This window comes from Nasonia vitripennis, unplaced genomic scaffold (assembly GCF_009193385.2).
Source record: "Nasonia vitripennis strain AsymCx unplaced genomic scaffold, Nvit_psr_1.1 unplaced0247, whole genome shotgun sequence".
NCBI lineage: Eukaryota > Metazoa > Arthropoda > Insecta > Hymenoptera > Pteromalidae > Nasonia > Nasonia vitripennis.
The window spans coordinates 22,772-37,562 of NW_022280026.1; the positions used below are offsets into that span (position 1 = coordinate 22,772).

Consider the following 14,791-nt stretch of genomic DNA (forward strand, 5'->3'; position numbering starts at 1 on the left):
GAAACAGAACATAAGTTTAGCTATAAACATTCAGTAATCTTTTTTTCTGTTAATCGGCAGATGAAAATCATATTAGAACAGTGTATAATACACATAGCCAAAAATAATATCAGTAATGTTACAAATTATGAGATGAAAAACATAAACAATACTGTATGTCTGCTTTTTTAATCACCTTGTTACTAAGATTACTGGAATCGTTGTCGCTAGGTACGTATACTTGGTCCTGATATCTTTCTCATGTACTACAGCTGAACGTGTCTCAAGAAATGATTGACTTTCAAAGCTGCTTTGAGAATCCTCCTGACTTTTTTGAGTTTCCAATCGTACGAACGGCTGTCTCTCTTGTATATGCTTCAACGCTCGCTGCTTCAGAACTATAATTATTAAAACAAAAATGTAATAATATAGTTTTCAAATTCAGATTTGTTCAATAATTTTGTCACTCTAATCTCAAAATCACAATTTCTACATGATGTATAGGATTTCGTGGTATAACAATATTATTTTATACTGGTGGGTAAGTTGATTTTTAGCGAACGTTGATATTCTCTTTCGCTTCTGTTAAGCGATAAACGTTTCATGCACTAAAAGCTCGAATTACAAAGTACCATTTTATGGTATTAAAGTATAAGACAACCAATCAAAATACATCATTCATCGAAATACTCAACTACCCTACTGAAAATAATAGCGCGAGCAATAATGCAAAAAATTGCATGATTCTTCGCGTGATTTGTTAGGTTACGATTTTCAGTAAGGTAATTGAATGATTGCTCGTGAGAAAAATCATCTGATGTCCCACGTGATTCATCGTGTACAAAATTAAAGCACGTGTTATCCATAAAAGCATAATCTCAGTCGAATATAGCGTCAAATTAGTTAAATTAAATCCATAGACAAATAAAATTTAAAATATACGTTATATTTTATTAACATATACCGCCCAGTGTTCTTTGTCAACTTTCATTAGTATAAAATGATTTCAAACAGTTACATAATAATAAATGAATAAAGTAAATACAAATTGAATTATACGATTTGATTTCTGACGGAAATAGTCATAGACATTAACGGATAGTCCATTAAATTATAATTAGTTTAATAACGCTATTTCTGATTCAAATTTATTTCGTGAATTTATAACGTCAGTGTCATGCTGGTTATATAAGAGCTATATACATACCATTGTTCACAAAATCGATCGATTTCTTCTGTAGGTATAAATTATATTTATCCAATGTATTATTTAATTTGTTCATATCTGATTTTGAGAAATTTCTGTACATTTTTGTCAAAATCATTTCTTTAGAAACGTGTGTAATTTTTTCCCCTTTAAAAATACAATTTCCAAACTCTTCAGGACATAACATTACACATGTTATTATAAGATTTAACATATAAACGTCAATGGCTTTGTATTCTGGAGCTAGGAGTACCATATTTACGTCATAATCTATAAAACAATAAAAAATGATTAGTCAACAATTCAAAAATACATATAACCTATCGTATCAAGTGATATATTTTGTTATAATGGCCCGTTTGACATGGAAAAAAGAACAGAGAACAAAAACAATTATAGTAACTGATATATAAAACATTATTCCAGACCAGAAAACTTTGTAATCTAACGCAGGTTTCTGCGATACCAAAAAATCAACTTAATTTATTATGGACTTCCAGAAAATATATAGAATTATTATTCTAATGAGCAGAAAATTATATTACAACGATTCTAATAATCCAAAAAAAAAACTTGATTAATACATATAACTGAAAATATGTAGTATAATTAATCATGATTACATTTATGTTTATATATTTATGAAAATCATAGTCAATACTAAATGATATTTTTGTCAATCGGGTCTGGAAAATTAAAATATAACAGTGTATCGCAATCCAGAGTCCAAAACAATAAATTAGCATCTATCTGTCTTTCGCATCAAAGTAGTAATGTCGATGATCCCATCAAAATCAGTAGTGTTCGTTGCGAGTGCGTAAACTGCGCCTTTAGGCCCTATTAGTCGATTGATACACCAGGACAGATGACAACTGCCAAGAGATTATGCAGTTTGGAGGGCACAATGATGAAATTCAGGCCCAGTCGATGCGAGGGGCGAGTAACCTCTAACAAAGCGTACTCTACTGTCAATTATACCTACTTTATTTAAACTTACGATTAATGAATTGTTCATAAATGTCATGCCCGGTACTAAGTGATATTTTTGTTCATTGCGTCTCGATTAGCAAAATAGAACAGTGTATGGTGATCAGAGGCGAAGCTAATTATATTTTAAACCATCTGTCTTCTGTATAAGAGTAGGAATTTTGATGATTTCATCAGAATCAGTAGTGTTCGTTGCGAGTGCGTGAACTGCGCCTTTAGGCCCTATTAGTCGATTGATACACCAGGACAGATGACAACTGCCAAGAGATTATGCAGTTTGGAGGGCACAATAATGAAATTCAGGCCCAGTCGATGCGAGGGGCGAGTAACCTCTAACAAAGCGTACTCTACCGTCAATTATACCTACTACATTTAAACATACGATTAATGAATTGTTCACAAAGTCATGCCCGGTACTAAGGATATTTTTGTTCATTGGGTCTCGATTAGCAAAATAGAACAGTGTATGGTGATCAGAGTCGAAGCTAATTATATTTTAAACCATCTGTCTTCTGCATAAAATTAGAAATTTTAATAATTTCATCAAAATCAGTAGTGTTCGTTGCGAGTGCGTAAAGTGCTCCTTTAGGCCCTTTTAGACGATTGATACACAAGGACAGATGACAACTGCCAAGAGATTATGCAGTTTGGAGGGCACAATGATGAAATTCAGGCCCAGTCGATGCGAGGGGTGAATAACCTCTAACAAAGCGTACTCTACCGCAATATACCTACTTTATTTAAACATACGACTAATGAATTGTTTATAAAAATCATGCCCGGTACTAAGTGATATTTTTGTTGATTGGGTCTCGATTAGCAAAATAGAACAGTGTATGGTGATGAGAGTCGAAGCTAATTATATTTTAAACCATCTGTCTTCTGTATAAGAGTAGGAATTTTGATGATTTCATCAGAATCAGTAGTGTTTGTTGCGAGTGCGTAAACTGCGACTTTAGGCCCTATTAGACGATTGATACACAAGGACAGATGACAACTGCCAAGAGATTATGCAGTTTGGAGGGCACAATGATAAAACTGAGTCCCAGTCGATGCGAGGGGCGAGTAACCTCTAACAAAGCGTACTCTACCGTCAATTATACCTACTATATTTAAACATACGATTAATGAATTGTTTATAAAAATCATGCCCGGTACTAAGTGATATTTTTGTTCATTGGGTCTCGATTAGCAAAATAGAACAGTGTATTGTGAAGAGAGTCGAAGCTAATTATATTTTAAACCATCTGTCTTCTGTATAAGAGTAGGAATTTTGATGATTTCATCAGAATCATTAGTGTTCGTTGCGAGTGCGTAAAGTGCTCCTTTAGGCCCTATTAGACGATTGATACACAAGGACAGATGACAACTGCCAAGAGATTATGCAGTTTGGAGGGCACAATGATGAAATTCAGGCCCAGTTGATGCGAGGGGCGAGTAACCTCTTCCAAAGCGTACTCTACCGCAATATACCTACTTTATTTAAACATACGAGTAATGAATTGTTTATAATAATCATGCCCGGTACTAACTGATATTTTTGTTCATTGGGTCTCGATTAGCAAAATAGAACAGTGTATGGTGATCAGAGTCGAAGCTAATTATATTTTAAACCATCTGTCTTCTGTATAAAAGTAGGAATTTTGATGATTTCATCAGAATCAGTAGTGTTCGTTGCGAGTGCTTAAATTGAGACTTTAGGCTTTATTAGACGATTGATACACAAGGACAGATGACAATTGCCAAGAGATTATGCAGTTTAGAGGGCTCCATACCAAACCTGAGACCCAGTAGATGTGAGGTGTAAGTTAGATCTGCCAAAGAATTTACAAGTCCATCTCTCCTACTTTATTCGAAAAAATTTATATACAAAATCATGCCAGTTACTAAGTCATATTTTTGTTCACTGAGTCTCAATTAGCAAAATAGAACAGTGTATGGTGATCAGAGTCGGAACTAATTAAATTTTAAACTATCTGTCTTTCGCATCAAAGTAGTAATGTCGATGATCCATCAAAATCAGTAGTGTTCGTTGCGAGTGCGTAAACTGCGCCTTTAGGCCCTATTAGTCGATTGATACACCAGGACAGATGACAACTGCCAAGAGATTATGCAGTTTGGAGGGCACAATGATGAAATTCAGGCCCAGTCGATGCGAGGGGCGAGTAACCTCTAACAAAGCGTACTCTACCGTCAATTATACCTACTATATTTAAACATACGATTAATGAATTGTTTATAAAAATCATGCCCGGTACTAAGTGATATTTTTGTTCACTGGGTCTCAATTAGCAAAATAGAACAGTGTATTGTGAAGAGAGTCGAAGCTAATTATATTTTAAACCATCTGTCTTCTGTATAAGAGTAGGAATTTTGATGATTTCATCAGAATCATTAGTGTTCGTTGCGAGTGCGTAAAGTGCTCCTTTAGGCCCTATTAGACGATTGATACACAAGGACAGATGACAACTGCCAAGAGATTATGCAGTTTGGAGGGCACAATGATGAAATTCAGGCCCAGTTGATGCGAGGGGCGAGTAACCTCTTCCAAAGCGTACTCTACCGCAATATACCTACTTTATTTAAACATACGAGTAATGAATTGTTTATAATAATCATGCCCGGTACTAACTGATATTTTTGTTCATGGGTCTCGATTAGCAAAATAGAACAGTGTATGGTGATCAGAGTCGAAGCTAATTATATTTTAAACCATCTGTCTTCTGTATAAAAGTAGGAATTTTGATGATTTCATCAAATCAGTAGTGTTCGTTGCGAGTGCGTAAAGTGCGCCTTTAGGCCCTATTAGACGATTGATACACAAGGACAGATGACAACTGCCAAGAGATTATGCAGTTTGGAGGGCACAATGATAAATTCAGGCCCAGTGATGCGAGGGCGAGTAATCTCCAAAGCGTACTCTACGTCAATATACCTACTTTATTTAAACTACGATAATGAATTGTTATAAAATCATGCCCGTACTAAGTGATATTTTTGTTCATGGGTCTCGATTAGCAAAATAGAACAGTGTATGGTGATCAGAGTCGAAGCTAATTATATTTTAAACCATCTGTCTTCTGTATAAGAGTAGGAATTTGATGATTCATCAGAATCAGTAGTGTTCGTTGCGAGTGCGTAAACTGCGCCTTTAGGCCCTATTAGACGATTGATACACAAGGACAGATGACAACTGCCAAGAGATTATGCAGTTTGGAGGGCACAATGATGAAATTCAGGCCCAGTGATGCGAGGGGCGAGTAACCTCTTCCAAAGCGTACTCTACCGCAATATACCTACTTATTTAAACATACGAGTAATGAATTGTTTATAATAATCATGCCCGGTACTAAGTGATATTTTTGTTCACTGGGTCTCATTAGCAAAATAGAACAGTGTATTGTGAAAGAGTCGAAGCTAATTATATTTTAAACCATCTGTCTTCTGTATAAGAGTAGGAATTTTGATGATTTCATCAGAATCAGTAGTGTTCGTTGCGAGTGCGTAAAGTGCTCCTTTAGGCCCTATTAGACGATTGATACACAAGGACAGATGACAACTGCCAAGAGATTATGCAGTTTGGAGGGCACAATGATGAAATTCAGGCCCAGTTGATGCGAGGGCGAGTAACCTCTTCCAAAGCGTACTCTACCGCAATATACCTACTTTATTTAAACATACGAGTAATGAATTGTTTATAATAATCATGCCCGGTACTAATGATATTTTTGTTCATGGGTCTCGATTAGCAAAATAGAACAGTGTATGGTGATCAGAGTCGAAGCTAATTATATTTTAAACCATCTGTCTTCTGTATAAGAGTAGGAATTTTGATGATTTCATCAAAATCAGTAGTGTTCGTTGCGAGTGCGTAAAGTGCGCCTTTAGGCCCTATTAGACGATTGATACACAAGGACAGATGACACTGCCAAGAGATTATGCAGTTTGGAGGGCACAATGATAAATTCAGGCCCAGTGATGCGAGGGGCGAGTAACCTCTCAAAGCGTACTCTACCGTCAATTATACCTACTTTATTTAAACATACGATTAATGAATTGTTTATAAAATCATGCCCGGTACTAAGTGATATTTTTGTTCATGGGTCTCGATTAGCAAAATAGAACAGTGTATGGTGATCAGAGTCGAAGCTAATTATATTTTAAACCATCTGTCTTCTGTATAAGAGTAGGAATTTTGATGATTTCATCAGAATCAGTAGTGTTCGTTGCGAGTGCGTAAAGTGCTCCTTAGGCCCTATTAGACGATTGATACACAAGGACAGATGACAACTGCCAAGAGATTATGCATTTGGAGGGCAAAATGATGAAATTCAGGCCCAGTTGATGCGAGGGGCGAGTAACCTCTTCCAAAGCGTACTCTACCGCAATATACCTACTTTATTTAAACATACGAGTAATGAATTGTTTATAATAATCATGCCCGGTACTAACTGATATTTTTGTTCATTGGGTCTCGATTAGCAAAATAGAACAGTGTATGGTGATCAGAGTCGAAGCTAATTATATTTTAAACCATCTGTCTTCTGTATAAGAGTAGGAATTTTGATGATTTCATCAGAATCAGTAGTGTTCGTTGCGAGTGCGTAAAGTGCTCCTTTAGGCCCTATTAGACGATTGATACACAAGGACAGATGACAATGCCAAGAGATTATGCAGTTTGAGGGCTCCATACAAATTGAGACCCAGTAGATGTGAGGGTAAGTAATCTGCCAAAGAATTTACAAGTCCATCTCTCCTACTTTATTCGAAAAAATTTATATAAAAATCATGCCAGTACTAAGTGATATTTTTGTTCACTGGTCTCAATTAGCAAAATAGAACAGTGTATGGTGATCAGAGTCGGAACTAATTAAATTTTAAACTATCTGTCTTCTGCATAAAATTAGGAATTTTGATGATTTCATCAGAATCAGTAGTGTTCGTTGCGAGTGCGTAAAGTGCTCCTTTAGGCCCTATAGACGATTGATACACAAGGACAGATGACAACTGCCAAGAGATTATGCAGTTTGGAGGGCACAATGATGAAATTCAGGCCCAGTCGATGCGAGGGGCGAGTAACCTCTAACAAAGCGTACTCTACTGTCAATTATACCTACTTTATTTAAACTTACGATTAATGAATTGTTCATAAATGTCATGCCCGGTACTAAGTGATATTTTTGTTCATTGGGTCTCGATTAGCAAAATAGAACAGTGTATGGTGATCAGAGTCGAAGCTAATTATATTTTAAACCATCTGTTTCTGTATAAGAGTAGGAATTTTGATGATTTCATCAGAATCAGTAGTGTTCGTTGCGAGTGCGTAAACTGCGACTTTAGGCCCTATTAGACGATTGATACACAAGGACAGATGACAACTGCCAAGAGATTATGCAGTTTGGAGGGCACAATGATGAAATTCAGGCCCAGTGATGCGAGGGCGAGTAACCTCTTCCAAAGCGTACTCTACCGCAATATACCTACTTTATTTAAACATACGAGTAATGAATTGTTTATAATAATCATGCCCGGTACTAAGTGATATTTTTGTTCACTGGGTCTCAATTAGCAAAATAGAACAGTGTATTGTGAAGAGAGTCGGAACTAATTAAATTATAAACTATCTGTCTTCTGCATAAAATTAGGAATTTTGATGATTTCATCAAAATCAGTAGTGTTCGTTGCGAGTGCGTAAAGTGCGCCTTTAGGCCCTATTAGACGATTGATACACAAGGACAGATGACAACTGCCAAGAGATTATGCAGTTTGGAGGGCACAATGATGAAATTCAGGCCCAGTTGATGCGAGGGGCGAGTAACCTCTTCCAAAGCGTACTCTACCGCAATATACCTACTTTATTTAAACATACGAGTAATGAATTGTTTATAATAATCATGCCCGGTACTAAGTGATATTTTTGTTCATGGGGTCTCGATTAGCAAAATAGAACAGTGTATGGTGATCAGAGTCGAAGCTAATTATATTTTAAACCATCTGTCTTCTGTATAAGAGTAGGAATTTTGATGATTTCATCAAAATCAGTAGTGTTCGTTGCGAGTGCGTAAAGTGCGCCTTTAGGCCCTATTAGACGATTGATACACAAGGACAGATGACAGCTGCCAAGAGATTATGCAGTTTGGAGGGCACAATGATAAAATTGAGTCCCAGTCGATGCGAGGGGCGAGTAACCTCTAACAAAGCGTACTCTACCGTCAATTATACCTACTATATTTAAACATACGATTAATGAATTGTTTATAAAAATCATGCCCGGTACTAAGTGATATTTTTGTTCACTGGGTCTCGATAGCAAAATAGAACAGTGTATGGTGATCAGAGTCGGAACTAATTAAATTTTAAACTATCTGTCTTCTGCATAAAATTAGGAATTTTGATGATTTCATCAAAATCAGTAGTGTTCGTTGCGAGTGCGTAAAGTGCGCCTTTAGGCCCTATTAGACGATTGATACACAAGGACAGATGACAACTGCCAAGAGATTATGCAGTTTGGAGGGCACAATGATGAAATTCAGGCCCAGTTGATGCGAGGGGCGAGTAACCTCTTCCAAAGCGTACTCTACCGCAATATACCTACTTTATTTAAACATACGAGTAATGAATTGTTTATAATAATCATGCCCGGTACTAACTGATATTTTTGTTCATTGCGTCTCGATTAGCAAAATAGAACAGTGTATGGTGATCAGAGTCGAAGCTAATTATATTTTAAACCATCTGTCTTCTGTATAAGAGTAGGAATTTTGATGATTTCATCAGAATCAGTAGTGTTCGTTGCGAGTGCGTGAACTGCGCCTTTAGGCCCTATTAGTCGATTGATACACCAGGACAGATGACAACTGCCAAGAGATTATGCAGTTTGGAGGGCACAATGATGAAATTCAGGCCCAGTCGATGCGAGGGGCGAGTAACCTCTAACAAAGCGTACTCTACCGTCAATTATACCTACTACATTTAAACATACGATTAATGAATTGTTTATAAAATCATGCCCGGTACTAAGTGATATTTTTGTTCATTGGGACTCGATTAGCAAAATAGAACAGTGTATGGTGATCAGAGTCGGAACTAATTAAATTTTAAACTATCTGGCTTCTGCATAAAATTAGGAATTTTGATGATTTCATCAAAATCAGTAGTGTTCGTTGCGAGTGCGTAAACTGCGACTTTAGACCCTATTAGACGATTGATACACAAGGACAGATGACAGCTGCCAAGAGATTATGCAGTTTGGAGGGCACAATGATGAAATTCAGGCCCAGTCGATGCGAGGGGCGAGTAACCTCTAACAAAGCGTACTCTACGTCAATTATACCTACTTTATTTAAACATACGATTAATGAATTGTTTATAAAATCATGCCCGGTACTAAGTGATATTTTTGTTCATTGCGTCTCGATTAGCAAAATAGAACAGTGTATGGTGATCAGAGCGAAGCTAATTATATTTTAAACCATCTGTCTTCTGTATAAGAGTAGGAATTTTGATGATTTCATCAGAATCAGTAGTGTTCGTTGCGAGTGCGTGAACTGCGCCTTTAGGCCCTATTAGTCGATTGATACACCAGGACAGATGACAACTGCCAAGAGATTATGCAGTTTGGAGGGCACAATGATGAAATTCAGGCCCAGTCGATGCGAGGGGCGAGTAACCTCTAACAAAGCGTACTCTACCGTCAATTATACCTACTACATTTAAACATACGAGTAATGAATTGTTTATAATAATCATGCCCGGTACTAATGATATTTTTGTTCATTGGGTCTCGATTAGCAAAATAGAACAGTGTATGGTGATCAGAGTCGAACTAATTAATTTTAAACTATCTGCTTCTGCATAAAATTAGGAATTTTGATGATTTCATCAAATCAGTAGTGTTCGTTGCGAGTGCGTAAACTGCGACTTTAGGCCCTATTAGACGATTGATACACAAGGACAGATGACACTGCCAAGAGATTATGCAGTTTGGAGGGCACAATGATGAAATTCAGGCCCAGTGATGCGAGGGGCGAGTAACCTCTCCAAAGCGTACTCTACCGCAATATACCTACTTTATTTAAACATACGATAATGAATTGTTTATAAAATCATGCCCGGTACTAAGTGATATTTTTGTTCATGGGTCTCGATTAGCAAAATAGAACAGTGTATGGTGATCAGAGTCGGAACTAATTAAATTTTAAACTATCTGTCTTCTGCATAAAATTAGGAATTTTGATGATTTCATCAAAATCAGTAGTGTTCGTTGCGAGTGCGTAAAGTGCGCCTTTAGGCCCTATTAGACGATTGATACACAAGGACAGATGACAACTGCCAAGAGATTATGCAGTTTGGAGGGCACAATGATGAAATTCAGGCCCAGTCGATGCGAGGGGCGAGTAACCTCTCCAAAGCGTACTCTACCGCAATATACCTACTTTATTTAAACATACGAGTAATGAATTGTTTATAATAATCATGCCCGGTACTAAGTGATATTTTTGTTCATGGGTCTCGATTAGCAAAATAGAACAGTGTATGGTGATCAGAGTCGAAGCTAATTATATTTTAAACCATCTGTCTTCTGTATAAGAGTAGGAATTTTGATGATTTCATCAGAATCAGTAGTGTTCGTTGCGAGTGCGTAAAGTGCGCCTTTAGGCCCTATTAGACGATTGATACACAAGGACAGATGACAACTGCCAAGAGATTATGCAGTTTGGAGGGCACAATGATGAAATTCAGGCCCAGTGATGCGAGGGGCGAGTAACCTCTTCCAAAGCGTACTCTACCGCAATATACCTACTTATTTAAACATACGAGTAATGAATTGTTTATAATAATCATGCCCGGTACTAAGTGATATTTTTGTTCATGGGTCTCGATTAGCAAAATAGAACAGTGTATGGTGATCAGAGTCGGAACTAATTAAATTTTAAACTATCTGTCTTCTGCATAAAATTAGGAATTTTGATGATTTCATCAAAATCAGTAGTGTTCGTTGCGAGTGCGTAAAGTGCGCCTTTAGGCCCTATTAGACGATTGATACACAAGGACAGATGACAACTGCCAAGAGATTATGCAGTTTGGAGGGCACAATGATGAAATTCAGGCCCAGTTGATGCGAGGGGCGAGTAACCTCTTCCAAAGCGTACTCTACCGCAATATACCTACTTTATTTAAACATACGAGTAATGAATTGTTTATAATAATCATGCCCGGTACTAAGTGATATTTTTGTTCATTGGGTCTCGATTAGCAAAATAGAACAGTGTATGGTGATCAGAGTCGAAGCTAATTATATTTTAAACCATCTGTCTTCTGTATAAGAGTAGGAATTTTGATGATTTCATCAGAATCAGTAGTGTTCGTTGCGAGTGCGTAAAGTGCGCCTTTAGGCCCTATTAGACGATTGATACACAAGGACAGATGACAACTGCCAAGAGATTATGCAGTTTGGAGGGCACAATGATGAAATTCAGGCCCAGTCGATGCGAGGGGCGAGTAACCTCTAACAAAGCGTACTCTACCGTCAATTATACCTACTATATTTAAACATACGATAATGAATTGTTTATAAAATCATGCCCGGTACTAAGTGATATTTTTGTTCATGGGTCTCGATTAGCAAAATAGAACAGTGTATGGTGATCAGAGTCGGAACTAATTAAATTTTAAACTATCTGTCTTCTGCATAAAATTAGGAATTTTGATGATTTCATCAAAATCAGTAGTGTTCGTTGCGAGTGCGTAAAGTGCGCCTTTAGGCCCTATTAGACGATTGATACACAAGGACAGATGACAACTGCCAAGAGATTATGCAGTTTGGAGGGCACAATGATGAAATTCAGGCCCAGTTGATGCGAGGGGCGAGTAACCTCTTCCAAAGCGTACTCTACCGCAATATACCTACTTTATTTAAACATACGAGTAATGAATTGTTTATAATAATCATGCCCGGTACTAAGTGATATTTTTGTTCATTGCGTCTCGATTAGCAAAATAGAACAGTGTATGGTGATCAGAGTCGAAGCTAATTATATTTTAAACCATCTGTCTTCTGTATAAGAGTAGGAATTTTGATGATTTCATCAGAATCAGTAGTGTTCGTTGCGAGTGCGTGAACTGCGCCTTTAGGCCCTATTAGTCGATTGATACACCAGGACAGATGACAACTGCCAAGAGATTATGCAGTTTGGAGGGCACAATGATGAAATTCAGGCCCAGTCGATGCGAGGGGCGAGTAACCTCTAACAAAGCGTACTCTACCGTCAATTATACCTACTACATTTAAACATACGATTAATGAATTGTTTATAAAATCATGCCCGGTACTAAGTGATATTTTTGTTCATTGGGTCTCGATTAGCAAAATAGAACAGTGTATGGTGATCAGAGTCGGAACTAATTAAATTTTAAACTATCTGTCTTCTGCATAAAATTAGGAATTTTGATGATTTCATCAAAATCAGTAGTGTTCGTTGCGAGTGCGTAAACTGCGCCTTTAGGCCCTATTAGACGATTGATACACAAGGACAGATGACAACTGCCAAGAGATTATGCAGTTTGGAGGGCACAATGATGAAATTCAGGCCCAGTTGATGCGAGGGGCGAGTAACCTCTTCAAAGCGTACTCTACCGTCAATATACCTACTTTATTTAAACATACGATAATGAATTGTTTATAAAATCATGCCCGGTACTAAGTGATATTTTTGTTCATTGGGTCTCGATTAGCAAAATAGAACAGTGTATGGTGATCAGAGTCGAAGCTAATTATATTTTAAACCATCTGTCTTCTGTATAAGAGTAGGAATTTTGATGATTTCATCAGAATCAGTAGTGTTCGTTGCGAGTGCGTAACTGCGCCTTTAGGCCCTATTAGACGATTGATACACCAGGACAGATGACAACTGCCAAGAGATTATGCAGTTTGGAGGGCACAATGATGAAATTCAGGCCCAGTCGATGCGAGGGGCGAGTAACCTCTAACAAAGCGTACTCTACCGTCAATTATACCTACTACATTTAAACATACGAGTAATGAATTGTTTATAATAATCATGCCCGGTACTAATGATATTTTTGTTCATTGCGTCTCGATTAGCAAAATAGAACAGTGTATGGTGATCAGAGTCGGAACTAATTAAATTTTAAACTATCTGGCTTCTGCATAAAATTAGGAATTTTGATGATTTCATCAAATCAGTAGTGTTCGTTGCGAGTGCGTAAATGCGCTTTAGGCCCTATTAGACGATTGATACACAAGGACAGATGACACTGCCAAGAGATTATGCAGTTTGGAGGGCACAATGATGAAATTCAGGCCCAGTTGATGCGAGGGGCGAGTAACCTCTTCCAAAGCGTACTCTACCGTCAATATACCTACTTTATTTAAACATACGAGTAATGAATTGTTTATAAAATCATGCCCGGTACTAAGTGATATTTTTGTTCATGGGTCTCGATTAGCAAAATAGAACAGTGTATGGTGATCAGAGTCGAAGCTAATTATATTTTAAACCATCTGTCTTCTGTATAAAAGTAGGAATTTTGATGATTTCATCAGAATCAGTAGTGTTCGTTGCGAGTGCGTAAAGTGCGCCTTTAGGCCCTATTAGACGATTGATACACAAGGACAGATGACAACTGCCAAGAGATTATGCAGTTTGGAGGGCACAATGATGAAATTCAGGCCCAGTTGATGCGAGGGGCGAGTAACCTCTTCCAAAGCGTACTCTACCGCAATATACCTACTTTATTTAAACATACGAGTAATGAATTGTTTATAATAATCATGCCCGGTACTAAGTGATATTTTTGTTCATTGGGTCTCGATTAGCAAAATAGAACAGTGTATGGTGATCAGAGTCGAAGCTAATTATATTTTAAACCATCTGTCTTCTGTATAAGAGTAGGAATTTTGATGATTTCATCAAATCAGTAGTGTTCGTTGCGAGTGCGTAAAGTGCGCCTTTAGGCCCTATTAGACGATTGATACACAAGGACAGATGACAACTGCCAAGAGATTATGCAGTTTGGAGGGCACAATGATGAAATTCAGGCCCAGTCGATGCGAGGGGCGAGTAACCTCTACAAAGCGTACTCTACCGTCAATTATACCTACTTTATTTAAACATACGATTAATGAATTGTTTATAAAATCATGCCCGGTACTAAGTGATATTTTTGTTCATGGGTCTCGATTAGCAAAATAGAACAGTGTATGGTGATCAGAGTCGGAACTAATTAATTTTAAACTATCTGTCTTCTGCATAAAATAGGAATTTTGATGATTTCATCAAATCAGTAGTGTTCGTTGCGAGTGCGTAAAGTGCGCCTTTAGGCCCTATTAGACGATTGATACACAAGGACAGATGACAACTGCCAAGAGATTATGCAGTTTGGAGGGCACAATGATGAAATTCAGGCCCAGTTGATGCGAGGGGCGAGTAACCTCTTCCAAAGCGTACTCTACCGCAATATACCTACTTTATTTAAACATACGAGTAATGAATTGTTTATAATAATCATGCCCGGTACTAATGATATTTTTGTTCATTGCGTCTCGATTAGCAAAATAGAACAGTGTATGGTGATCAGAGTCGAAGCTAATTATAT

At 37.3% G+C, this 14,791-nt stretch overlaps 1 protein-coding gene across 1 annotated transcript in view; it reads right to left on the minus strand.

Annotated features, from left to right (window-relative positions):
* Positions 1-171: 171 nt before the first annotated feature.
* Positions 172-14,791, minus strand: part of LOC116418345 — a 36,540-nt gene continuing 21,920 nt past the window's right edge. Inside the window, exons 3-4 of the mRNA XM_031933429.2 lie at positions 1,187-1,456; positions 172-377 (exon numbers count right to left, since the gene is read on the minus strand). Of these exons, the coding sequence (XP_031789289.1) occupies positions 172-377; positions 1,187-1,456 (476 nt within the window). The remainder of the gene's footprint in view (positions 378-1,186; positions 1,457-14,791) is intronic.